A 27,245-nucleotide genomic window follows, 5' to 3' on the forward strand; every position below is an offset into this window, starting at 1 on the left:
CACTCGGGACAGCGTCGACCAATCAGATAGCACTGAGGGTCTGTAGTTGGGGAGCGGGTCCACCGCCAAATTCAAACACAGAAAGACTTCCCGTTGACTACTACAGTTAGACGTTTCTCCAGGAGACACACAGAGAGGGAACAAACAACTTTACAAGGTAGATATTATCGAATATAAAGTACTTCGTTGTGTATCATAAATGAGTTTTACAGAAAAAGATAACCTATTCACCTCGTTCAAAGGACGATTTAGCTAAAAAAAAAAAAAAAACAGGCATTCAGAGAGTTTTACGTCAGCTAGCTAATAATGTTAACTTTGTCTGCTTGCTAACTAGCTAATCCGAAGCTGCTAGTATCATTATTAAAATAATTTATTTAACCTTTATTTAACTAGGCAAGTCAGTTAATAGCAAGGTTAGCGAATTCAAAAGTAGAACAAAGTATCTAGCTAGTTAACTTAAGATAGCTACATTTTGTTGATATGGTTATTGGGATGTTAACTAGCATGTGAAATTACTACAGTAGGTAATGTTAGTTAACTGGGTACTGTAATATATTATACAATATATTACATAATATATATATTATAATATATTGTAACGTTAGTTAACTGGGTACTGTAATATATTGTAACGTTAGTTAACTGGGTACTGTAATATATTGTAACGTTAGTTAACTGGGTACTGTAATATATTGTTGGGGCAAGCCAAAGAAAAGCAGCATAACCGGGCGGTTGTGAACGGCATGACGAAATGTAAACAATGCAAACTTGAGTTGACTCCCTTTCAGAGACAAAACGCTTAAATAAGGTAAGGCTCCAGCAGATACCGGAGCGAACGGCTCTTTTTTTGGGCGAATTTCGGTAACCGAATTGCATCGGTGAAAGAGCCGTTTATTTGGCTCCCTGAGTTGCATACTGCTACTACTGTTTGTTTGTTTTAGCTCCATACAACGATTATCGGCACAACGTTATAAAAACATTATCTGGAGTTTATAATCCCTCACTAGTGAGGAGAGACTTTTTTTGGTTCACACATTTTTTGCAATGCGTTCATTTTTGCGGGACAGTAATTTGGTCAGGTACAAATGTATTTGAATTCACATGTCACGATCTGACATTATGGCAGGCAACTTTGTAGTCTTTATAAATTCCTTTTTCAAAATGTTCCTGGTTTTAAACACCCACACCAGAGACGATACGTCAGTGGGATGATTCGATTAGGCTGAGCCGCGGGCTCGTTACGTCATCGGGCGAAAGCGTGGAGGGAAAAGCCACTTACTGAAATGGAACAGTAATCTGCGCCTCTCAGTCATTTTGTCAACAAGGCAGCATGGTGCAACGTCCAGAAAAATACATATATCATTTTTATTATTATTATTATTATTTTTACTCGTTTTCATTTGGGGATGCAGACAGAGTGTGCTGAAAAACAATCACTTTTGCATGTGGAAAACACAGAATCCTACTCATTACTCCACATGCTCCTACATCACTTTGTTTCGAGCCGACAGGGCACCTGGCTCGTACCCAGGAGTGTGCCAGTTATCTAATGTAATCAACGTTTACCTGGTGCAAAACACGCCTACATGGACACCCGGGTGAAATTAATCGAATCCCCTCATTGGCAAGACGCGGGCAGTTCGGTTAACACTTCAAGTCCAAATATATCATACTTTAACTTGAACGACTACATGTTGACTGACAACATTGTGCAACAAATGTAAACTCTGCTCGTCCTCTTTCAGCTGGAACAAAGTGGATTTGGAAATTATTTTTGGGCCAAATTTTCATTTTCAGGGCTGGGTTTTATTTGAATGGTATCACCCACCAGCATGGCATTGTTTATTAATCAGAAACACCTGCAAAGTTCACGAGTAGTAATTGAGTTTAGCAGGGTGCACTGTGGTTTTAAAAGTAAGTGAGGGGGTATAACCTGGCGGTGGGTCTTGATCGACCAAGAGTAGTAGTGTTTACAACCAATTTCAATCAATTGGTCCATTTTAAAACTGGTATTTTTTTCCATGTTAAACACGGGGTGTGTCTATAATACAATCAACTAGGCTATATGTACTGTAATTGTCTGACGCTTTAAGCACGCTGTTTGATTAAATAATTAACACACACAAATGACTCAAGAGGGAGCCAGAGATCAAGATAGCCGGAACCTGTTCCTGACCCTCCTGCTGCAGCAGCTGGCCTTTGCAGATTCTGGCTTTGTGCTCCTGATGTAGTTGGTAACAGGCTACACCAAGGGTCGGAAACCTTTTCCATTTGGAGTGACAATTTATCTTACCATTTCCACCAATCTACCTGCCAGTTACGATTTTCATATGCACATTTTCGTGGAACGGTTTCATTTTAATTTATAATAGTATTTTTATATCAATCATAGACTGTAGATTAACCACATACAATCTAAATGACAATTATTCAAATCTAAAAGTAACTTTCATTGCCATTTCCAACTATGTAAAAATGGCCGACATAAAGCCAATGCATAACATTGCAGCCCGCAGGTAGAAAATACCCTGATGAAAATACATAAATATCCTATAAATCACATTGGCTATGCATGGCCTGTATGCAACAAATTTGCAACATTGTATATAATATTCTGGGCCCTGAGAGTTCCCAAGCCAGTGAGCTTGGGACAGACACAGCTGTAGGCTATTTGTGCAAAAGGGATAAGAAGTAATCAGGTATTCTATGATGTTTCCACTGGATCAGAACATTACATTTGTTCCTTTCATGCTGAGTGGTTATCGAAAGGGAGAGAGTTGGAAATATTGTTCAAATACTTTGATGAACTTCTCAATTGATCCTAAAAACACTTTGTTTACTCGCTGTTTCAGGTGAAGAAAAACATGATTTTGAGAAACTCCACAGCTCATTAGTGGTGGTGAGTTAAGACAATCAGAAAAACTATCAGACATCCCCTCTTACAGCTCTTAGAGACTGACCCAGGAAGACTCACAGCTCTTAGAGACTGACCCAAGAAGACTCACAGCTCTTAGAGACTGACCCAGAAAGACTCGCAGCTCTTAGAAACTGACCCAGGAAGACTCACAGCTCTTAGAGACTGACCCAGGAAGACTCACAGCTCTTAGAGACTGACCCAGGAAGACTCACAGCTCTTAGAGACTGACCAAGGAAGACTCACAGCTCTTAGAGACTGACCCAGAAAGACTCACAGCTCTTAGAAACTGACCCAGGAAGACTCACAGCTCTTAGAGACAGACCCAGGAAGACTCACAGCTCTTAGAGACTGACCCAGGAAGACTCACAGCTCTTAGAGACTGACCCAGAAAGACTCACAGCTCTTAGAAACTGACCCAGAAAGACTCACAGCTCTTAGAGACCGACCCAGGAAGACTCACAGCTCTTAGAGACTGACCCAGGAAGACTCACAGCTCTTAGAGACTGACCCAGAAAGACTCACAGCTCTTAGAAACTGACCCAGAAAGACTCACAGCTCTTAGAGACCGACCCAGGAAGACTCACAGCTCTTAGAGACTGACCCAGGAAGACTCACAGCTCTTTAGTGGTGGTGTGTTAAGATGATCAGAAAAACTATCAGACATCCCCAAATGGACACATTTTATAGGCCTATATTTGCGCGCAGGCCAGGCAGCCTAGTCTTACTTCTATATGCGTCCTTACTCAACATTGACAGGAGCATTTCAAAGACGACCAACAAATTGACAACTCATAAATGGAGTGAAATAAACAAGCTTGTTTCTCAGAAGTGTAGGTTATGAGTTCTGCAAAACACATTTCCAATCTGACAAAATTATTAAATAACTAATATATTGAACGCATTAACAGAAATTAAAGTCAGTTAAAAACAAATAACAGCCTACAGTGGGAAAACTGCCTTGTTCAGGGGCAGAACGACAGATTTTTACCTTGTCAACTTGGGGATTTGATCCAGCCACCTTTCGGTTACTGGCCCAACGCTCTAACCACTAGGCTACCTGCCACCCCATGCACACAAAAGTTATATGAAACAATACGAATACCCATGAAATTGCAGGAGAGGACACATTCTGGAGAGAGATGTGCCTTGTGTATCTGAGCCACAGTCCCCATTTTATTGTCATCACTGCGGCCTCCTCAATGGATTTGTCCAGAGACAGGCGCAAATCAGACAGGTGTCTCGTGTGCCATAAAATAAACATATACACTACCATTCAAAAGTTAGGGGTCACTTAGAAATGTCCATGTTTTTGAAAGAAACTTTTGAAATTATGTTAGCACAAATTAAAACTGTTGTTCTGGTTAAAGAAGCAATAAAACTGGCCTTCTTTAGATTAGTTGAGTATCTGGAGCATCAGCATTTGTGGGTTTGATTACAGGCTCAAAATGACCAGAAACAAAGAACTTTCTTCTGAAACTCGTCAGTCTATTCTTGTTCTGAGAATTGAAGGCTTTTCCATGCGAGAAATTGCCAAGAAATTGACAATCTGGTACAATGCTGTGTACTACTCCCTTCACAGAACAGCGCAAACTGGCTCTAACCAGAATAGAAAGCGTGGGAGGCCCCGGTGCACAATTGTGCAAGAGGTTTCCGGGGTCATGGTATGTGCCTAGAACAAACTACTGACTCGGGACCAACAAACTTCTACAGGTTGTGCGCGTTCATACCATTTGAGACTCTAAAATACCATCCGAGACACTCAAGCATTCCCTTTTAGGATCACAGACCAGGCAGCGTCATAATCTTCTGCTGGATAATTCCAGCTTCTTGTAAGTAGGACTTTGTTTTGCAGTGCTTTCTAGTTCACTCCAAAACCACCGTTTTCCCCCCAGACGTGTTTAAATGACCTCGGCCATCTGTTGTGCAGAATTTCATCCCACAGACGGTCACCAGTTTTATTATGCGCTTATCTTTTACATTTTGAGGCGAGTTGCTTGTTCTACATTTCTATCTGAACGCTCTACATTGTGTGTGTGTGTGTGTGTGTGTACTGCTGAACACAGCCCTGATCTCTTCCCCTTTCCTCCCTGATTGGCCAGCTTCAGCATGTCGTCGTCGGTGATGAGTGGCGTGGCGGTGTGGAGGGCTCACAGCGTTCTGGAGGAGTCAGACGGGGGCGAGTCCAGCTCCCCTGAGGCACCCCCCCCTGACCGCTTCAGGAAGCTACGCTCCTCCTCCTCTCTCAACTCCCTCCGCATGTCTCTGAAGAAGAGGCTTCCACTGCGCTCTGTACAGGTAAGAGGCTGAATCAAGCTGCACACGTCCCCAATGGCTCCCTGTTTAGTTCACTACTTTTGACCAGAGTAATTTGGGATACATAGAAAGACCTCATCCTAGATAACATCTCCTGCCATTGGGACCTTAAGCAAAGCAACTAACCCATTCTCTGTCCAGAGTCTGTGTGTACACTGAGTTTACAAAACATTATAAGAACACCTTCCTAATATTGAGTTGCTCTGAGAACAGCTTCGGTTTGTCGGGGCATGGACTTTAAAGGGTTCCACAGGGATGCTGGTCCATGTTGACTCCAATGCTTCCCCACAGTTGTGTCAAGTTGGCTGGATATCTTTTGGGTGGTGGACCATACTTGGTACACACAGAAAACTGTTGTGTGAAAAACCCAGCAGCGTTGCAGTTCTTGACACAAACCGGTGCGCCTGGCACCTACTACCATACCCCGTTCAAAGGCACTGAAGTCTTTTGCCCATTTACCCTCTAAATGAAAAACATACACAATCCATTTCTCAAGGCTTAAAAAAATCCTCCTTTGCCCTGTCTCCTCCCCTTCATCTACACAGATTTTTGAAGTATATTTAACAAGTGACATCAATAAGGGATCGTGGCCTTCACCTGGTCAGTATGTCATAGAAAGAGCAGGTGTTCTTAATGTTTTATAGTGTGTGTGTCGGGCTTGCTAAGATAATGATCCTATCGTCCTGTCCGATAATGGCCAATAAAAAAGTGGTGCATTGTTCCTCCAGACCAACTCCCTGCCAGACCCTGAGCTGACCCCTGACCCCACCTGGGAGAGTCTGCAGGCCAATCAGAAGACCAACGCTGTCTGCCAGCTCACACGCAGCGCACGCAGCCACATCGGGGGAGTGTACCAGGTAGGAGACACTGACCGTAGTGGTACCTCTGCTTTGTCCTTAACCTGCACCGCAATTGCTAATAACCCATCCGCAACCGCCTGAGAAATAAGAATCAACTTCCGACTCTCGGAATGGAGGGACTAAAGCTGTCTAATGTTTTTACTCACGTCAAAGTGGGTTTGATGATGAGCAGCTTGTGGAGTCGCACTGGAGCCAGCCTCTAGCTCCAGTTGTCGGATCCTCACCTCCTTGTCAGCTTCTATTTTCCTAATTTCAAGTTCAAAATTAATCTGTCTCTCTTTATCTTTTTGCTCCATTTCTAACCGAGCCAGCCTCACCTTCAGCCTAGCAGTCCCATCTGAACGACCCGAAGCAGAAGATAAAGGATCGAATCGGGGCAATGTAAAAGGGGTACGAGGAACCCCTTCCTCTGCCCTGTCCTCCGACTTGGCATCAGAAGGTCTACCCGTCTTGAATACATGCCATGTCTACTTATTTGCTATATTCTTTTTTTTATTTTTTAGAATTTGAATCGGTCTAATCTACTGTTTTTATGTTTACTGGACAGCACATTAGTTCAAATGATACACCAACTCCCTGCATCATTTGTTTTGGCAGTAAGACTGAAGCCAAATACATGTCATTAATATCACAATGAATTGATCCAGAAGTTGGAGTCAACACCTCTATTGGTTTCCGATGCAGCTGGAATCATTTAGTCACTTGTCAGTATACTTATAAAACAAGATGATCCAAACCTCCATTATATACATACTGTAGAACAGCTAGTGACGTGCCAGCAACAAACACTGACACTACACATTATGAAAGACAAGAATGAGGTGAAAAAATGATTGCTGTCTATCAACAATGACAAGCCACCAGGGTCTGACAATCTAGATGGAAAATTACTGAGGATAATAGCAAACGATACTGCCACTCCTATTTGCCACATCTACTAGAAACTGTGTGCCCTCAGGCCTGGAGGGAAGCTAAAGTCATTCCGCTACCCAAGAATAGTAAAGCCCCCTTTACTGGCTCAATCAGCCTGTTACCAACTTTTAGTAAACTTCTGGAAAAAAATAGTGTTTGACCAGATACAATGCTATTTCACAGTAAACAAATTGACAACAGACTTTCAGCACGCTTATAGGGAAGGATGCTCAACAAGCACAGCACTTACACAAATGACTGATGATTGGCAGAGAGAAATTGATGAATAAATACAAATTGTGGGGGCTGTCTTGTTAGACTTCAGTGCAGCTTTTGACATTATTGATCAAAGTCTGCTGCTGGAAAAACTTATGTGTTCTGGCTTTACACCCTCTGCTATATTGTGGATAAAGAGTTACACAGAGGGTGTTCTATAATGGGAGCCTCCCCAACATAATCCAGGTAGAATCAGGAATTCCCCAGGGCAGCTGTCTAGGCCCCTTACATTTTTAAATTTTCACTAACGACATGCCAATGGCTTTGAGTAAAGCCAGTGTGTCTATGTATGTGCATGACTCAACACTATACACGTCAGCTACTACAGTGACTGAAATGACTGCAACACTTAACAAAGAGCTACAGTTAGTTTTAGAACGGGTGGCAAGGAATAAGTTAGTCCTAAATATTTCTTAAACTAAAAACATTGTATTTGGAACAAATCATTCACTAAACCTCAACTAAATCTTGTAATAAATAATGTGGAAATTGAGCAAGTTGAGATGACTAAACTGCTGGAGTAACACTAGATTGTAAACTATCATGGTCAAAACATTGATACAGTGGTAGCTAAGATGGGGAGAAGTCTGTCCATAATAAAGTGCTGCTCTACCTTCTTAACAACACTGTCAACAAGGCAGGTCCTACAGGCCCTAGTTTCTACCTTCTTAACAACACTATCAACAAGGCAGGTCCTACAGGCCCTAGTTTCTGCCTTCTTAACAGCACTATCAACAAGGCAGGTCCTACAGGCCCTAGTTTCTACCTTCTCAACAGCACTATCAACAAGGCAGGTCCTACAGGCCCTAGTTTCTACCTTCTTAACAACACTATCAACAAGGCAGGTCCTACAGGCCCTAGTTTCTACCTTCTCAACAGCACTATCAACAAGGCAGGTCCTACAGGCCCTAGTTTCTACCTTCTTAACAACACTATCAACAAGGCAGGTCCTACAGGCCCTAGTTTCTACCTTCTTAACAACACTATCAACAAGGCAGGTCCTACAGGCCCTAGTTTCTACCTTCTTAACAACACTATCAACAAGGCAGGTCCTACAGGCCCTAGTTTCTACCTTCTTAACAACACTATCAACAAGGCAGGTCCTACAGGCCCTAGTTTCTACCTTCTTAACAACACTATCAACAAGGCAGGTCCTACAGGCCCTAGTTTCTACCTTCTTAACAGCACTATCAACAAGGCAGGTCCTACAGGCTCTAGTTTCTACCTTCTTAACAGCACTATCAACAAGGCAGGTCCTACAGGCTCTAGTTTCTACCTTCTTAACAGCACTATCAACAAGGCAGGTCCTACAGGCCCTAGTTTCTACCTTCTTAACAGCACTATCAACAAGGCAGGTCCTACAGGCTCTAGTTTCTACCTTCTTAACACTATCAACAAGGCAGGTCCTACAGGCCCTAGTTTCTACCTTCTTAACAACACTATCAACAAGGCAGGTCCTACAGGCCCTAGTTGTGTCGCACCTGGTCTACTGTTTAGTCGTGTGGTTGGGTGCCACAAAGGGCTTAGGAAAATTGCAATTGGCTCAGAACAGGGCAGCACAGCTGGCCCTTGGATGTACACAGAGAGCTAATATTAATAATATGCATGTCAATCTCTCCTGGCTCAAAGTGGATGTGTTTGACTTCATCACTACTTGTATTTATGAGAGGTATTGACATGTTGAATGCACCGAGCTGTCTGTTTGAACTACTGGCACACAGCTCAGACACCCATGCATACCCCACAATACATGCCACCAGAGGTCTGTTTAAACTACTAATACACAGCTCAGACACCCATCCATACCCCACAAGACATGCCACCAGAGGTCTTTTTGAACTACTGGCACACAGCTCGGACACCCATGCATACCCCACAAGACATGCCACCAGAGGTCTCTTCACAGTCCCCAAGTCCAGAACAGACTATAGGAGGCACCCAGTACTACATAGAGCCATGACTACATGGAACTCTATTCCACAGTACTACATAGAGCCATGACTACATGGAACTCTATTCCACAGTACTACATAGAGCCATGACTACATGGAACTCTATTCCACAGTACTACATAGAGCCATGACTACATGGAACTCTATTCCACAGTACTACATAGAGTCATGACTACATGGAACTCTATTCCACAGTACTACATAGAGCCATGACTACATGGAACTCTATTCCACAGTACTACATAGAGCCATGACTACATGGAACTCTATTCCACAGTACTACATAGAGCCATGACTACATGGAACTCTATTCCACAGTACTACATAGAGCCATGACTACATGGAACTCTATTCCACAGTACTACATAGAGACATGACTACATGGAACTCTATTCCACAGTACTACATAGAGCCATGACTACATGGAACTCTATTCCACAGTACTACATAGAGCCATGACTACATGGAACTCTATTCCACAGTACTACATAGAGCCATGACTACATGGAACTCTATTCCACAGTATTACATAGAGCCATGACTACATGGAACTCTATTCCACAGTACTACATAGAGCCATGACTACATGGAACTCTATTCCACAGTACTACATAGAGCCATGACTACATGGAACTCTATTCCACAGTACTACATAGAGCCATGACTACATGGAACTCTATTCCACAATACTACATAGAGCCATGACTACATGGAACTCTATTCCACAGTACTACATAGAGCCATGACTACATGGAACTCTACTCCACCTCAGGTAACTGTTTCAGCGGTAGAATCAGATTTAAAAACAGATAAAAATACACCTTATGGAACAGCGGGGACTGTGAAGAGACACACACAGGTACAGACAAGCATACGCACACACACATATACGATAACATACGCACTATAAATTAGAGGTCTACCGATTATGATTTTTCAATGCCGATATCGATTATTGGAGGACCAAAAAAGCCGATGCCGATTAATCGGACGATTTAAAATAAAAAAAAATACAAACGTTTTATTTGTAATAATGACAATTACAACAATACTGAATGAACACTTATTATAACTTAATATAATACATCAATAATATCAATTTAGCCTCAAATAAATAATGAAACATGTTCAATTTGGTTTAAATAATGCAAAAACAAAGTGTTGGAGAAGAAAGTAAAAGTGCAATATGTGCCATGTAAGAAAGCTAACGTTTAAGTTCCTTGCTCAGAACATGAGAACATATGAAAGCTGGTGGTTCCTTTTAACATGAGTCTTCAATATTCCCAGGTAAGAAGTTTTAGGTTGTAGTTATAATAGGAATTATAGGACTATTTCCCTCTATACCATTTGTATTTCATTAACCTTTGACTATTGGATGTTCTTATAGGCACTTTAGTATTGCCAGTGTAACAGTATAGCTTCCATCCCTCTCCTCGCTCCTCCCTGGGCTCGAACCAGCAACACAACGACAACAGCCACCCTCGAAGCAGCGTTACCCATGCAGAGCAAGGGAAACAACCACAGGCTCAGAGCGAGTGACGTTTGAAACGCTATTAGCGTGCGCTAACTAGCCAGCCATTTCACATCGGTTACACCAGCCTAATCTCGGGAGTTGATAGGCTTGAAGTCATAAACAGCGCAATGCTTGACGCACAACGAAGAGCTGCTGGCAAAACGCACGAAAGTGCTGTTTGAATGAATGTTTACACGCCTGCTTCTGCCTACCACCACTCAGTCAGATACCTAGATACGCAGGACACGCTAGATAATATCTGGTAATATCATCAACCACGTGTAGTTATCTAGTGATTATGATTGATTGATTGTTTTTATAAGATACGTTTAATGCTAGCTACCAACTTACCGTGGCTTACTGTGGAGTAAGCCACAAGGGGCAGAGTACAACAAGGGCCAGGTCGTTATTGCGTTGGACTAGTTAACTGTAAGGCAGCAAGATCGTTTAGGGCCAAAAAGCATTCCAATTTGCTTTGTTGTTTTTGGTTGATTTCTTTCCAGCGTGTCAAATAGTTTTACTTTCTCATAATGTGTTTGGGTCTAATTGTGTTTCTGTCCTGGGGCTCTGTGGGGTCAGTTTTGTGTTTGTGAACAGAGCCCCAGAACCAGCTGGCTGAGGGGACTCCTTCTCTAGGTTCATCTCTCTGTAGGTGAGGGATTTGTGGTGGAATGCTTTAATCTCAAACCAATCGCATCTACTCACGGCCGCTCATGTTGTAAACACAGTCCAGTTCAAAGTGAATGGCACAGATCCATATATGGCAATGGTCTATTTGCATATAGGCCTACTGCAGCTCTGATTGGTTATGCTGCACCGGTCTGTGTAGAGTATGCAATAGAATCCTACTCCGATGAGTTCTGCCTACAACAAAATCTCTTGCATAGTTTGTTTTGGTATGTTGCATTGAAAGTATACATTTTTCGTTGATTCGATCACAATTACCACCGTAACAGGGAAAACTTTAGAAAGTTGAATGAAGTTCAATCTGTGCTTCTCTCTTTGGGCTGATATTTAATCTGTCCCTGGGAGCTGCAAGGCTACTGCACACCCACGCGCAGCTTAGAGGGGGCATTGGTCTTCACCAAGAGAGAGAATCTTTGATTCTGTGAAAGTCCAGCTGAAACTGTTTGGGGTTACCCAATAAAAAAATCCAAGTTTATCCAACTCCAAATGTTATCTTTTTGTATAAAAAATAAAAAATCTGCTTGTGATCTCTCTTTCTCAGAAGCTTCAGAGGAACAGAGCAGTGGTACAGGATCAGGAGGAGTGTTTGGTGGCGACACCTGGCCAGGTGTGTGAGGGGGGAGAGAACAACGAGGGGGTCACCTCCCGTACACCCAGGCGCACCCCCGTCCGTTCCACCACACTCATACCTACAACAACCCCCAGAGCCACCGCGCCCAAACGCACCCCTGCCTCAGGCCGCAGGGGGAGGAGAACCCCAGGGCGAAGTCCTGAGGTGACAGGGGTGAAGAACGTGGGAGGGAGGAGGCAGCTGGTTCGGATGGCTGCACTACGAAGCCCCTTCGCATCTCCTAACACTCAGAGCCTCAGACGGTGAGGACACACCCCCATACACACACACACGTATACATACACACACACACACATGTATACATACACACACACACACACACACACATGTACAAACATGCAGTACCAGTCAAAAGTTTGGACACACCTAGTCATTCCAGGGTTTTTTCTTTATTTTTACTATTTTCTACATTGTAGAATATTAGTGAAGACATCAGAACTATGAAATAACACATATGGAATCATGTAGTAACCAAAAAAAAAGTGTTAAACAAATCAAAATATGTTTTAGATTCTTCAAAGTAGCCACCCTTTGTCTTGATGACAGCTTTGCACACGCTTGGCATTCTCTCAACCAGTTTAATGAGGAATGCTTTTCCAACAGTATTTAAGGAGTTCCCACATATACTGAGCACTTATTGGCTGCTTTTCCTTCACTCTGCGGTCCAACTCATCCCAAACCATCTCAATTGGGTTAAGGCCAGGTGATTGTGGAGGCCAGGTTATCTGATGCAGCACTCCATCACTCTCCTTCTTGGTCAAATAGCCCTTACACAGCCTGGAGGTGTGTTGGATCATTGTCCTGTTGAAAAACGTATCAGTCACCAGGTCTGACTGTATAGTCCCACTAAGCCCAAACCAGATAGGATGGTGTATCTCTGCAGAATGCTGTGTTAGTAGCCATGCTGGTTAAGTGTGCCTTGAATTAAATAAATCACTGCCAGTGTCACCAGCAAAGCACCATCACAAATACACATGCCGAGATCATCCATTCACCCACACCACATCTCACAAAGACACGGTGGTTGGAACCAAATATCTCCAATTTGAATTCCAAATCAATCAAGACAGTTTCACCAGCAAAGCACCCCCCACACCATAACACCTCCTCCATGCTTCATGGTGGGAACCACACATGCAGAGATCAAAAATCTCAAATTTGGACTAATCAGACCAAAGGACAGATTTCCACCAGTCTAATGTCCATTGTTTGTGTTTTCTTGGCCCAAGCAAATCTCTTCTTCTTATTGATGTCCTTTAGTAGTGTTTTTTTTGCAGCAATTCGACCATGAAGGTGTGATTTACAGTCTCCCCTCCCAAACAGTTTATGTTGAGATTAGAGGTCGACCGATTAATCGGAATTGCCGATTAATTAGGGCCGATTTAAAGTTTTCATAACAATCGGAAATCTGTATTTTTGGACACCGATTTGGGCGTTTTTTTCTTTTACACCTTTATTTAATCTTTTATTTAACTGGACAAGTCAGTTAAGAACACATTCTTATTTTCAATGACGGCCTAGGAACAGTGGGTTAACTGCCTCGTTCAGGGGCAAAACGACAGATTTGTACCTTGTCAGCTCAGGGATTCAATCTTGCAACCTTACAGTTAACTAGTCCAACGCTCTAACCACCTGCCTCTCATTGCACTCCACGAGGAGCCTGCCTGTTACGTGAATGCAGTAAGAAGCCAAGGTAAGTTGCTAGCTAGCATTAAACTTATCTTATAAAAAACAATCAATCATAATCACTATTTAACTACGCATGGTTGATGATATTACTAGTTTATCAAGCGTGTCCTGCGTTGCATATAATCGATGCGGTGCGTATCGTTGCTCCAATGTGTACCTAACCATAAACATCAATACCTTTCTTAAAATCAATACACAGAAGGAGATATTTTTAAACCTGCATATTTAGCTAAAAGAAATCCAGGTTAGCAGGAAATATTAACCAGGTGAAATTGTGTTACTTCTCTTGTGTTCATTGCACGCAGAGTCAGGGTATATGCAACAGTTTGGGCAGCCTAATTTGCCAGAATTGTACGTAATTATGACATAACATTGAAGGTTGTGCAATGTAACAGGAATATTTAGACTGATGGATGCCATCCATTAGATAAAATACAGAACGGTTCCGTATTTCACTGAAATAATAAACGTCTTGTTTTCGAGATGATAGTTTCCAGATTCGACCATATTAATGACCAAAGGCTCGTATTTCTGTGTGTTATTATGTTATAACTAAGTCTATGATTTGATAGAGCAGTCTGACTGAGCGATGGTAGGCAGCAGCAGGCTCGTAAGCATTCATTCAAACAGCACTTTCGTGCGTTTTGCCAGCAGCTATTTTTGACTTCAAGCCTATCAACTCCCGAGATTAGGCTGGTGTAACCGATGTGAAATGGCTAGCTAGTTAGCGGGGTGCGCGCTAATAGCGTTTCAAACGTCACTCGCTCTGAGATTTGGAGTGGTTGTTCCCCGCGGCTTTTGTGGAGCGATGGGTAACGCTGCTTCGAGGGTGGCTGTTGTCGTTGTGTTGCTGGTTCAAGCCCAGGTAGCGGCGAGGAGAGGGACGGAAGCTATACTGTTACACTGGCAATACTAAAGTGCCTATAATAACATCCAATAGTCAAAGGTTAATGAAATACAAATGGTATAGAGGGAAATAGTCCTATAATTCCTATTATAACTACAACCTAAAACGTCTTATCTGGCTGGGAAAATTGAAGACTCATGTTAAAAGGAACCACCAGCTTTCATATGTTCTCATGTTCTGAGCAAGGAACTTAAACGTTAGCTTTCTTACATGGCACATATTGCACTTTTACTTTCTTCTCCAACACTTTGTTTTTGCATTATTTAAACCAAATTGAACATGTTTCATTATTTATTTGAGGCTAAATTGATATTATTGATGTATTATATTAAGTTAAAATAAGTGTTCATTCAGTATTGTTGTAATTGTCATTATTACAAATACATTTTTTATTTTTTAATCGTCCGATTAATCGGTATCGGCGTTGAAAAAATCATATACGGTCGACCTCTAGTTGAGATGTGTCTGTTACATTTATTTGGGCTGCAATCTGAGGCTGGTATCTCTAATGAACTTATCCTCTGCAGCAGAGGTAACTCTGGGTCTTTCTTTCCTGTAGTGGTCCTCCTGAGAGCCAGTTTCATCATAGCGCTGGATGGTTTTTTGCGACTAATGATGGACTCTTTCTCTGTTTATTTGAGCTGTTCTTGCCATAATATGGACTTGGGTCTTTTACCAAATAGGGCTGTCTTCTGTATACCACCCTTACCTTGTCACAACACAACTGATTGGCTCAAACGCATTAAGAAGGAAAGAAATTCCACAAATTAACTTAACAAGGCACACCTGTTAATTGAAATGCATTCCAGGTGACTACCTCATGAATCTGGTTGAGAGAATGCCAAGAGTGAGCAAAGCTGTCATCAAGGCAAAGGGTGGCTACTTTGCAGAATCTTATATTTTGATTTGTTTAACACTTTTTTTGATTACTACATGATTCCATATGTGTTACTTCATAGTTTTGATGTCTTCACTATTATTCTACAATGTTGACAATAGTAAAAAATAAAGAGAACCCCCTGAATGAGGTGTCCAAACTTTTGACTGGTACTGTACATCCCTACACACACATCCACACTCTCAAACAATGTATACCGAATTGACCATGCCCAGAATGGAGTGCGTGTGATTGACTGGTGTGTCCTGCTCTCTGATTGGTTCCTGTGTATGATTGACAGGAAGTTTGGCCGGGACCTGGAGAGTGTGTCCAGCGGTCTCAGGAAGCTGAAACGTCTGTCCCACGCCTTTGATGATGTCATAGGGAGAGACGACCGGTGAAGAGAACACTAACATTTATTCATACAGATACCGTCTGTTACACAGGGTTTTACTCACTATATTTACACTAGTATTTATATAGGGCAATGAGGGGTTAGGACGAGGAGGAGGACAGAGGACTATGTAGTGAGAGGTTAGTTTTGTTAGGATGGGGAGCAGGACAGAGGACTATGTAGTGAGAGGTTAGGCTGGGGAGCAGGACAGAGGACTATGTAGTGAGAGGTTAGGCTGGGGAGCAGGACAGAGGACTATGTAGTGAGGGGTTAGGCTGGGGAGCAGGACAGAGGACTATGTAGTGAGGGGTTAGGCTGGGGAGCAGGACAGAGGACTATGTAGTGAGAGGTTAGGCTGGGGAGCAGGACAGAGGACTATGTAGTGAGAGGTTAGGCTGGGGAGCAGGACAGAGGACTATGTAGTGAGAGGTTAGGCTGGGGAGCAGGACAGAGGACTATGTAGTGAGGGGTTAGGCTGGGGAGCAGGACAGAGGACTATGTAGTGAGGGGTTAGGCTGGGGAGCAGGACAGAGGACTATGTAGTGAGGGGTTAGGCTGGGGAGCAGGACAGAGGACTATGTAGTGAGAGGTTAGGCTGGGGAGCAGGACAGAGGACTATGTAGTGAGGGGTTAGGCTGGGGAGCAGGACAGAGGACTATGTAGTGAGAGGTTAGGCTGGGGAGCAGGACAGAGGACTATGTAGTGAGAGGTTAGTTTTGTTAGGACGGGGAGATGGTAGCAAATCTGGCTCAGATATGCGTTTCCTGTTCTGGGGCCCTGAGGAGGGGCTCCTGTCTAACGGTCGCCTGCCCTAAAACCCTTCAGCTGCTCTCTCCTTCCCGCCCGCTCAGATTCAAATTGGGCTTGTGGTATGTGGATGAGTGAGGGAGGACTGGAAGGGGGGTGATGTGGGGGCGGTTGGAGAGGACAGGGGGGAGTCAGAGCTCTATAGTTGGACTTGTTTTAGGAGTGATGCTTAGGGGAGGAGGGTGTGTGTGTGTGTGAGACTACGCAGGCCAGTCAAATTTCCGCCCTGCCCCGGTCAACTGTAAGTGCTGTTATTTGTGGAAACGCCTAGGAGCTCACAGAATGAGCTGAAGAATTCGCTATGACAGCCAATTAATATCTAGTATAACTTTTGATTTCACCCCCATCTCAAAAATATATATATATATTTTTACAGTTTAAATGTTTTTATGGAGTGGTCTTCTCTGTTTCGGCCATGCAGTGTGCACCGCAAAAGGGATTTCTGTCCTCGTTATGAAGTGAACTTTACCCTCTATTTAAAAATGTAAAAAAACATAAAACGCTGATTGTTTAAAGCAAAACTACCAAAACTATTGCTGATGGTGAACCTGAACAATCCAAATAGAATCGGTTGTAGTTTTCAACAGCCAGATGAATGGTCGACGGTAGCTGACTTTTACTCCAGTAAAACACAATTTTCAACATCTCCATAGGTAACAATAACATAGCAGATCACATAGATTGACACTCAACTAATTAAGGCTAATAATCACAGTCGGTCATTTTATCATTTGAACGCCATCATTCCACTATTACTGCAGATGCATGGTGGATATTTTCTGAAATTACAATGCAACATGCTACTAACATGCTACGTTGCTACATGTTACTAACATGCTACGCATAGCACCTTTAATTTAGAATGGAAATTACAATGCAACATGCTACGTTGCTACATGCTACGCGTAGCACCTCTAATTTAGAATGGAAATTACAATGCAACATGCTACGTTGCTACATGCTACTAACATGCTACGCATAGCACTTTTAATTTAGAATGGAAATTACAATGCAACATGCTACGTTGCTACATGCTACTAACATGCTACACATAGCACCTTTAATTTAGAATGGAAATTACAATGCAACATGCTACGTTGCTACATGTTACTAACATGCTACGCATAGCACCTTTAATTTAGAATGGAAATTACAATGCAACATGCTACGTTGCTACATGCTACGCGTAGCACCTCTAATTTAGAATGGAAATGACAATGCAACATGCTACGTTGCTACATGCTACGCGTAGCACCTTTAATTTAGAATGGAAATTAATATGTTAGTGTATCGATTCGTTCTCCCACCAAACCTTTTCAAAATAAAACGTATCGTTCCTGTATCGAGAGACAATGTATCTAATTGTCTTGAAAAGAGAAATATGTACATCCCTAATGAACACTGAAGTTGACATGCACACTTTTGTCATTTCAGTAAGGATTTTTGTTATGAACTGGGAATTGGATTTATAAACAACTTTATCAGTGTCATTTTTTTATGAATTCTATCAGATTTTAAGACTTGATCAAACGATGAAATTAGGTCCAACAACTAAGTCAGACTTTATCAGTGAAAACCTAGGTGTCTCTGTCTGTCTGCTTCCAGGGCCCAGTTATCTCTTGATTTTGCCTATCGGATAGGATTAAATGCATAGAAATAGAATGGACAGAACATGTATCATTGACTTGAATGGGGACTCCCGTTCTGCATGTTATATTTCTTTGTATTTTAATCCTATCCGATAGCTGAAGTCCAGATAACTGGGCAGCTGGGACTGTAAAGGTATGGCAGCTGGGACTGTAAAGGTATAGCAGCTGGGACTGTAAAGGTATAGCAGCTGGGACTGTAAAGGTATAGCAGCTGGGACTGTAAAGGTATAGCAGCTGGGACTGTAAAGGTATAGCAGCTGGGACTGTAAAGGTATAGCAGCCGGGACTGTAAAGGTATAGCAGCTGGGACTGTAAAGGTATAGCAGCTGGGACTGTAAAGGTATAGCAGCTGGGACTGTAAAGGTATAGCAGCTGGGACTGTAAAGGTATAGCAGCTGGGACTGTAAAGGTATAGCAGCCGGGACCGTAAAGGTATAGCAGCTGGGACTGTAAAGGTATAGCAGCTGGGACTGTAAAGGTATAGCAGCCGGGACTGTAAAGGTATAGCAGCCGGGACTGTAAAGGTATAGCAGCCGGGACTGTAAAGGTATAGCAGCCGGAACTGTAAAGGTATAGCAGCTGAGACTGTAAAGGTATAGCAGCTGGGACTGTAAAGGTATAGCAGCCGGGACTGTAAAGGTATAGCAGCTGGGGATGTAAAGGTATAGCAGCTGAGACTGTAAAGGTATAGCAGCCGGGACTGTAAAGGTATAGCAGCTGGGACTGTAAAGGTATAGCAGCTGGGACTGTAAAGGTATAGCAGCTGGGACTGTAAAGGTATAGCAGCTGGGACTGTAAAGGTATATCAGCTTGGACTGTAAAGGTATAGCAGCTGGGACTGTAAAGGTATAGCAGCTGGGACTGTAAAGGTATATCAGCTTGGACTGTAAAGGTATAGCAGCTGGGACTGTAAAGGTATAGCAGCTGGGACTGTAAAGGTATAGCAGCTGGGACTGTAAAGGTATAGCAGCTGGGACTGTAAAGGTATAGCAGCTGGGACTGTAAAGGTATAGCAGCTGGGACTGTAAAGGTATAGCAGCTGGGACTGTAAAGGTATAGCAGCTGGGACTGTAAAGGTATAGCAGCTGGGACTGTAAAGGTATAGCAGCCGGGACTGTAAAGATATAGCAGCTGGGACTGTAAAGGTATAGCAGCCGGGACTGTAAAGATATAGCAGCTGGGACTGTAAAGGTATAGCAGCCGGGACTGTAAAGATATAGCAGCTGGGACTGTAAAGGTATAGCCCTATCTGTTGTTAACCCTGTTGTTTTTCATCCTGCAGCAGAACCTTCAACTACTCTCTAATTGCAGAGTGAATATGCAGGTAACCATGTTTACACTAGCTAACTGTCTCACCTAACACTCTGTTACTGAACTACTGCTGGTACTGGGCCATCTGCATCTGAATGGGAGAGTTGACTGACTGACTTGACTGCATGGCTGAGTTGAACCTGGTGGCTGATTGGTTGGCTGACTGACTGACTTGACTGCATGGGAGAGTTGAACCTGGTGGCTGATTGGTTGGCTGACTGACTGACTTGACTGCATGGCTGAGTTGAACCTGGTGGCTGATTGGTTGGCTGACTGACTGACTTGACTGCATGGGAGAGTTGAACCTGGTGGCTGATTGGTTGGCTGACTGACTGACTGACTTGACTGCATGGGAGAGTTGACCTCGTGGCTGATTGGTTGGCTGGCTGACTGACTGACTTGACTGCATGGGAGAGTTGACCTCGTGGCTGATTGGTTGGCTGACTGACTGACTTGACTGCATGGGAGAGTTGAACCTGGTGGCTGCATGACATTGCATGGTGCTGTCCATCTAAAAGCCTAAAAGATACTCAGACCGTTGGGCTTCCATTCAGACACAACAACAACAGACTGATACTCAGACCGTTGGGCTTCCATTCAGACACAACAACAGACTGATACTCAGACCGGTGGGCTTCCATTCAGACACAACAACAGACTGATACTCAGACACACAATAACTACCCAGATGATCTTGACAAAGCTTGAGTTCTGATTCTCTCTCCTTCTCCAGAAGTGCATGACTGTTCACACCCACTCTAAAAGCCTTGGATTTGTGCAAGAAGGAGGGTCCTATAAAATAGAACGAGGACAGAACCACGGAATCCAGACATTGAAAACGGAATTCAACAATATTAAAAAAAACTGTTGTACTTAGTAGGGAATCAACTAACTGCATTGAATTTAGTAATTGTATGTATTGTCTACTAAATTAATTATATTCCTGCAACTTCCTGAAGAGACGCAGGAGTGTCCACTTAGCTGTTAGCGACGATGATAAGTCTTCTGGTAGATGGAAAGGCTTTCCCCAAATAAAACTAAATGAAATGTTAACTACAAAGTAGCCTATGACTATCTGGCAGAATGCTGATAGGATTATTTTCATTAATCCAGTGGCCATTTTGTTTTGAAAACTGTGATGGGAAAAAAATCCCTCACAAAACTCTGCAATCAGATGAGCACCACAGAAACATTGCTAACCAAACAACGTGCTGGTGCATGCACACTAACTACACCCAGAAACACAGAGGTTTCCAAGACCTCACAGTGGTCTCCTGATGTGCTTTAATCATTGTTGTGGACTTACAACATCCAGTTTTGTTGTTTTTCTATTTAAAAAAAAATAGTGCTTTTGCGAGTGAAAACCTGAAAAGACCTGTGGAAACCTGGAAAAACGAAATGTAGAAAATACTAAAACGGAATCAGGAAAAGATGTAAACGATTTTTAAGAAGGTCCTACTGGAGGGAGGTTCCTCCATATGCCTGAGGAAAGAACAAGTATACACTTCTAGAAGGGTAGAGAATTAGAACCTGTCCCTGGAGAAGTCAGGAGTCTGTCTGGAACGCAGCCACAAGAGGGCAGAGGGCAGTGAAGTGTCGTGTCATTACGTCAGATAACTAAGAGCCTCTCATTGTGACCAGTGGACAGGCATGTGACGCTGATGTGAATTTCCCCCCCAAAAAAACACAGTGAATGAATGGATGGCTCACATTGTTTAACTGACACAAAGACTGCTGCTATCAACCAGACACACTGACTCAACCAAAACTCTCCTCTCCTTCTCTTTTCCCTCTCACCCCCTCCAGAGGTCCTGTGCAGCAGAGCGTTATGGAGGGGTGAGGAGGTTGGACCCCAGCGGGGGGCTGGGCTACTCCTCTTTCACAGAGCCAGACGCCTCCTACCAGCTCAGCCAAACGCCTCCTACCAGCTCAGTCTCACGTCAGAATTAGACGTTGATCCATGTTTCTCAAACGTCAAATTGCAAAGTTTTTTTAAAAGATTGAGTTTAGGCATTTAACTCAAATGTGTAAGATTTAGGGTTAAGTTCAGGCTGGTTTCCCCCCCTCAGCTCCCGACGTCCTCAGACATAGATTGGACGTCGGATGCTGACTTGTATCACGGGGGACCTGGTTCACCTTGCAGTCCTCAAGCCACACTGAACCCCACATACCTTCCTGTTACAGTGTGTTGGTGTGAGGAATATCTATCTTTCCATATTCTAGATGTACAGTTGCAGCCAAATAGATTGGCATCCTTGCCACTTCTCTTAAATAATTCCCTTTTTCTTCTCTTAAGTTAACGTTTGAAATTGGTCTCCACACCTTTTTGTTATTGGATTGTCAACATTGCAGAACATATGTTTATTTTGTTGCTAGTACTTGTTTTTGCACAGCTTTTTGTTCAAGATAACTGCCGACAAATGTTTCTTCTTCCATCAATGAGCTTGCTGCACTATTCTACTGCCGATTTGACCTTCAGAAAATAACGGATCTAGTTATTCAATGCCCTCCACCAACTGCTGTTTGGAGCTCTCCCCCCAAGGTAAGGGATGTGATTCTGGACTCTTCACTGGCCTCTCCAGAACAGTCCAGCGTTTTCGTCTTGAACCATTCCAGGGTGCTTCTATGTGTTTTAGGGTTGTTGTCCTACTAGAAGACCCACAACCTTCAACAGAGAGACATTGCACTCCAAAATGCCCTGATAATCTGCTCATTGATTATTTTGTCTTGTTGGGGGGGGGTCCAAATCAGGCTTTCTGGTGTCTCCTTCAGCAGCGGGGTCTTCCTGGTGTTTACCAACAACCAAAACAAAGCATTCAGATAAAATTACACCCTCCCTACAATCATAGATGGTGGAGGTTTGATCATGCTGTTGGGTTGCTTTGCTGCTTCTGGTACTAGTGGTCTTGGAACACGTGCAAGACATGAAATCAGCAGATTCTGGGTTTCTGGAGTCCAATGTTCAACCCAGTATCCAAAAACTGGGTCTCCATTAAAGGTTGTGGGTCTTCCAGCAGGATAATGACCCCTAAACAGAGGTTCCGGCGTGCCCAGCTAAGAGTCCCCTAATTGACAGTTGAAAAGGTGTGTCAGGAATATATATTTTTTGCTTCAAGAAGTGTTCGCGGTTATCTTGGTCAATAGGCTGTGCAACCAAGTACTAGCTCTGAAGTGCCAATAATTTTGTCGATGACATTTGTCTTTTAAGTTTACAATTTGTAATTTTAGAAAATAAAGTTTACCAAAAAATAAAATTGGTTCTGCAATGTTGAAGATCTAATAAGGTGTGGTGACTAAACGTTTCTCAAATTTGAACTTATTTGAGAAACGGGGGACTAAGAAAAGTATATGCGCGTGTATTGGTACATACCGGTTACGGTCTACCCGCCTGGGACAGTTTCTGTACAGTATGTTCGTGTATTCTATTCACCTTATGATTCCCTGCCCACTTGACCCAGTTCCTGATCCAACAGGATTGTTTGCCCATTCACAAACAAACAAAAACATTGTTAAATATAAATTACATTTGTCAAAAATATTTTTATACAAGACCTGAAGGAGGAAAAAGTCACAAATTGGATTGTCCTCGTTGACACGGGCATCATAAGGTGAATAATTAAACAGAATGGGATTCGTTTCTATGTTCATAGATTCTATAATGTAACAGGTTTGTTTTATACGTGATGGGATGTTTAAGGTAAAGCCGGGGGTGAAAGTAGATGGCATTTCTTATCGGTAGCGGTCAGCCAAGAGCACGCACGCATTTTTACTGTGAACATGACAGAGTAGCTTACTCTGCTGACACTGACGAACAGATCAACAAAACCCGATGTCTGATCCATATAATTGGCCTACGAAAACGGGAGGCACAAATACAATGGAGGGGGATATTATTGTCCAAAAACAAACAAAAGTGGCACTGATTCAATGATAAAGACTGAATATGCACACACCGGGGGGGACATGGCCGATGTTCTCTGCTGGTGCCAGGAAGATAGGCTACTGTTCGTTCGATTAAGTTAAGAATTTTGAAAGTTAAAATACAGATTGGAGTCTTCTGACTGTAATATGTTTTACAGCAATATCCATTTGCTTTCTAAACAGTTTTTCCGGATTGTAATCTTTAAATATTGCTGACAGTCGCAACGCAACAGTGATCTATTGGTATTGCAGCAGCCGCTGCCCACATTGCGGGCCCTTCCGACTGTTGGCGATTTAAAACAATCCACACGTTAATAAAATAAACTAATGATCCTCTGTTGCCAAATCATGCTTTCTGGTGTAGTAGCCTATTTTGAATGATTTTATTCATTTATGTATAGACAGGAGAAGCTAATTAGGCTATATAATTTTGCCAATTTAATTCAATTTAGGGAAAGCTTAGTTTATGCCTTTTTTTAAACGTGGCATAAACACAACCAGTTATGGTGTTTTCATCCGGTTGTCAAACAATCACTTAAAGGCGCTCCTGTGGGCTACCCGCGCACATTCATCCACTTACAAATTCATTTCAGCATCCAAACCCCAACAGTGCACTGTGCATCCGCAATTTGATGAATGGAAAGATACATGTGTTACAAAACACCTCCGTATAGATTGAAATGACGTCCTGTGATTGTCATTGGGAGCAGTACACTTGTAGTCTGAATTGATGTATCCACTGTTGTCCTCGGTCTCGGCCACTCATCTCCGCCATGACAAAACGTCAGTTTTTCTCCTCAAACGACAACGCAGTTTGGAGAACATTCCACCCGGGTTCCAGTCAATTCCGCTAATTGTTCTTGCGGCTGACACGCAGTACTGTTCCATAATGGTGTAATAGACTAGCTTTTTGGGGGCATGTTGTATTAATATGAATAGGTTCGCTCTACCGGAACATACATTACTTTCACCCCTGGGTAAAGCTGACATTCAATTAGAGTCTAGGGCCACTGTTATTCTAATGGGAAAGGGGGATACCTAGACAGTTGTACAACTGAAATGTAACTCCAACCCCTCTGAATCAGAGAGAGGTGAGGAGGGTTGTCTTAATGACGTCTTCGGCGTTAGGGGACTAATGATAACATGTTATTCAGATATTGGGAATCCATGATGTATATTCTTGATAACTACATGTTATGAATCAATGTTGCGTATTCGTAATAACTACATATCAGGAGTGATCAGAGCGTCTCCTGTCGGCATAGGGACTAAACTGACGAGACAGAGTCGCTGATGCGAGTAACCAGTCTTGTAACAGCACATTGCAATACATCCGGGTTACACTGGTGTTGCAGTAATTCACATTTACCGACAGACAGCATCAAAGTGCCATTTTACACCCATAACACAAACCTTTCCAAAATGCTTCACCAGGCACGTAGATTAAGAACAAATTCTTATTTACAATGACGGACAACTACCAAATGTTACACTAATATTCTATGAACACTAATATGTAAAGAGCAAATGGCGACCCGTCAGGGCAGGTGGGGCTTGCCTGTTTTGCATGTTATTTTGGCATTAATAGGTGTCACATATCAGTTTGCAAAAAATGTAGACAAATATATATCATTGAGTTAATAAAGCTGGAAACAAACATGGTCTCTTTTTTTGTTTTCTTGAGTAAGGCGGCTCTAAAATGCAGGTGTTTCAGCCTAGCTCAGTGCTTTCTGTGGTGGTGGGGCAGCCAGCAGCAAATACAGAGCGTTGCGTCGTTATTGGCTCAGTGTTCTGTCACTCATGGGGACACTACGTCACCGACAAGTTTAAGGGTAGAGCTAGCCAATTCTATCCCCTTGGGTCCTGCCATAGAGTTACAATAAAAGTGCCCATCCGAAAAGTCTCAAGGTCATTGGCCACAGATAAAATGACGTCAAATCACGTTATATCTACAGTAGCTTTGATTGGACTGATCATGTCAACATCTTACTTTCAAAATCTTAGCTAGCAGTGATCATGCATCAAGTTGACAATATACTGGCGAATCCTTTTTAATCTTTGTCAAAAGAAGAGATAAAATGTATCGGTGCAAACATTACACAACAAGTTGGAAAGTGGTTTGGAAGGAATCAGTGTCAATGGCTAACTGCAAGCATTGCAAAGCAACTCAGTGGAGTGGCTGTGTGGTCCCAAATCTGGGATTAAGGGTCTCTTTTCCATGTTTAAAATGATAAACGTTCAACATTGGCCATGCTGTCAATGAAGCATGATTTGTGCCACGCTCAAAACAACTCGGAACTGAGAAAACTTGACTTCAGTGAGTTCAAGACAACTGGGATGTCGGGAATAATATACGTGTATATACACTGGGGAGAACAAGTATTTGATACACTGACGATTTTGCAGGTTTTCCTACTTACAAAGCATGTAGAGGGCTGTCATTTTTATCATAGGTCCACTTCAACTGTGAGAGACGGAATCTGTGAGAGACGGAATCCAGAAAATCATTGTATGATTTTTAAGTAATTCATTTGCATTTTATTGCATGACATAAGTATTTGATACATCAGAAAAGCAGAACTTAATATTTGGTACAGAAACCTGTGTTTGCAATTACAGAGATCATACTTTTCCTGTAGTTCTTGACCAGGTTTGCACACACTGCAGCAGGGATTTTGGCCCACTCCTCCATATAGACCTTCTCCAGATCCTTCAGGTTTCGGGGCTGTCGCTGGGCAATACGGACTTTCAGCTCCCTCCAAAGATGTTCTATTGGGTTCAGGTCTGGAGACTGGCTAGGCCACTCCAGGACCTTGAGATGCTTCTTACGGGGCCACTCCTTAGTTGCCCTGGCTGTGTGTTTCGGGTCATTGTCATGCTGGAAGACCCAGCCACGACCCATCTTCAATGCTCTTACTGAGGGAAGATCTCACGATACATGGCCCCATCCATCCTCCCCTCAATACGGTGCAGTCGTCCTGTCCCCTTTGCAGAAAAGCATCCCCAAAGAATGATGTTTCCACCTCCATGCTTCACGGTTGGGATGGTGTTCTTGGGGTTGTCCTCATCATTCTTCCTCCAAACACGGCAAGTGGAGTTGAGACCAAAAGCTCTATTTGTCTCATCAGACCACATTACCTTCTCCCATTCCTCTGGATCATCCAGATGGTCATTAGCAAACTTCAGACGGGCCTGGACTTGAGCAGGGGGACCTTGCGTGCGCTGCAGGATTTTAATCCATGACGGCGTAGTGTGTTACTAATGGTTTTCTTTGAGACTGTGGTCCCAGCTCTCTTCAGGTCATTGACCAGGTCCTGCCGTGTAGTTCTGGGCTGATTTCTCACCTTCCTCATGATCATTGATGCCCCATGAGGTGAGATATTGCATGGAGCCCCAAGATAGAGGGTGATTGACCGTCATCTTGAACTTCTTCATTTTCTAATAATTGCGCCTACAGTTGTTGCCTTCTCACCAAGCTGCTTGCCTATTGTCCTGTAGCCCATCCCAGCCTTGTGCAGGTCTACAATTTTATCCCTAATGTCCTTACACAGCTCTCTGGTCTTGGCCATTGTGGAGAGGTTGGAGTCTGTTTGATTGAGTGTGTGGACAGGTGTCTTTTATACAGGTTC

At 42.9% G+C, this 27,245-nt stretch overlaps 1 protein-coding gene across 4 annotated transcripts; it reads left to right on the plus strand.

The window, feature by feature from the left end:
* Window positions 1-25,273, plus strand: LOC110510302. Of its 4 annotated transcripts, none has more exons than XM_021591699.2 (7): window positions 1-157; window positions 5,017-5,212; window positions 5,959-6,087; window positions 11,972-12,303; window positions 15,836-15,931; window positions 19,667-19,708; window positions 21,502-25,273. In XM_021591699.2, exons 2-6 carry the CDS (start codon window positions 5,024-5,026, stop codon window positions 19,698-19,700), a joined length of 780 nt encoding a protein of 259 aa, XP_021447374.1. In that variant the 5' UTR covers window positions 1-157; window positions 5,017-5,023; the 3' UTR covers window positions 19,701-19,708; window positions 21,502-25,273. The 4 variants fall into 4 exon arrangements, with proteins under 4 accessions (XP_021447374.1, XP_021447375.1, XP_036823682.1 ...); XM_021591700.2 differs by having other exon boundaries at window positions 19,670-19,708; XM_036967787.1 differs by lacking the exon at window positions 19,667-19,708.
* The last annotated feature ends 1,972 nt before the right edge of the window (window positions 25,274-27,245 follow it).

This window comes from Oncorhynchus mykiss, chromosome Y (genome assembly GCF_013265735.2).
Source record: "Oncorhynchus mykiss isolate Arlee chromosome Y, USDA_OmykA_1.1, whole genome shotgun sequence".
NCBI lineage: Eukaryota > Metazoa > Chordata > Actinopteri > Salmoniformes > Salmonidae > Oncorhynchus > Oncorhynchus mykiss.

Excerpts from the sequence above, each read along its gene's own strand:
- LOC110510302 (XM_021591699.2), top strand. The coding sequence starts at position 5,024 with ATGTCGTCGTCGGTGATGAGTGGCGTGGCGGTGTGGAGGGCTCACAGC. Across the intron at positions 5,213-5,958 it reads TTCCACTGCGCTCTGTACAG|ACCAACTCCCTGCCAGACCC; the intron begins GTAAGAGGCTGA and ends TTGTTCCTCCAG. Across the intron at positions 15,932-19,666 it reads GTCATAGGGAGAGACGACCG|CAGAACCTTCAACTACTCTC; the intron begins GTGAAGAGAACA and ends TTCATCCTGCAG.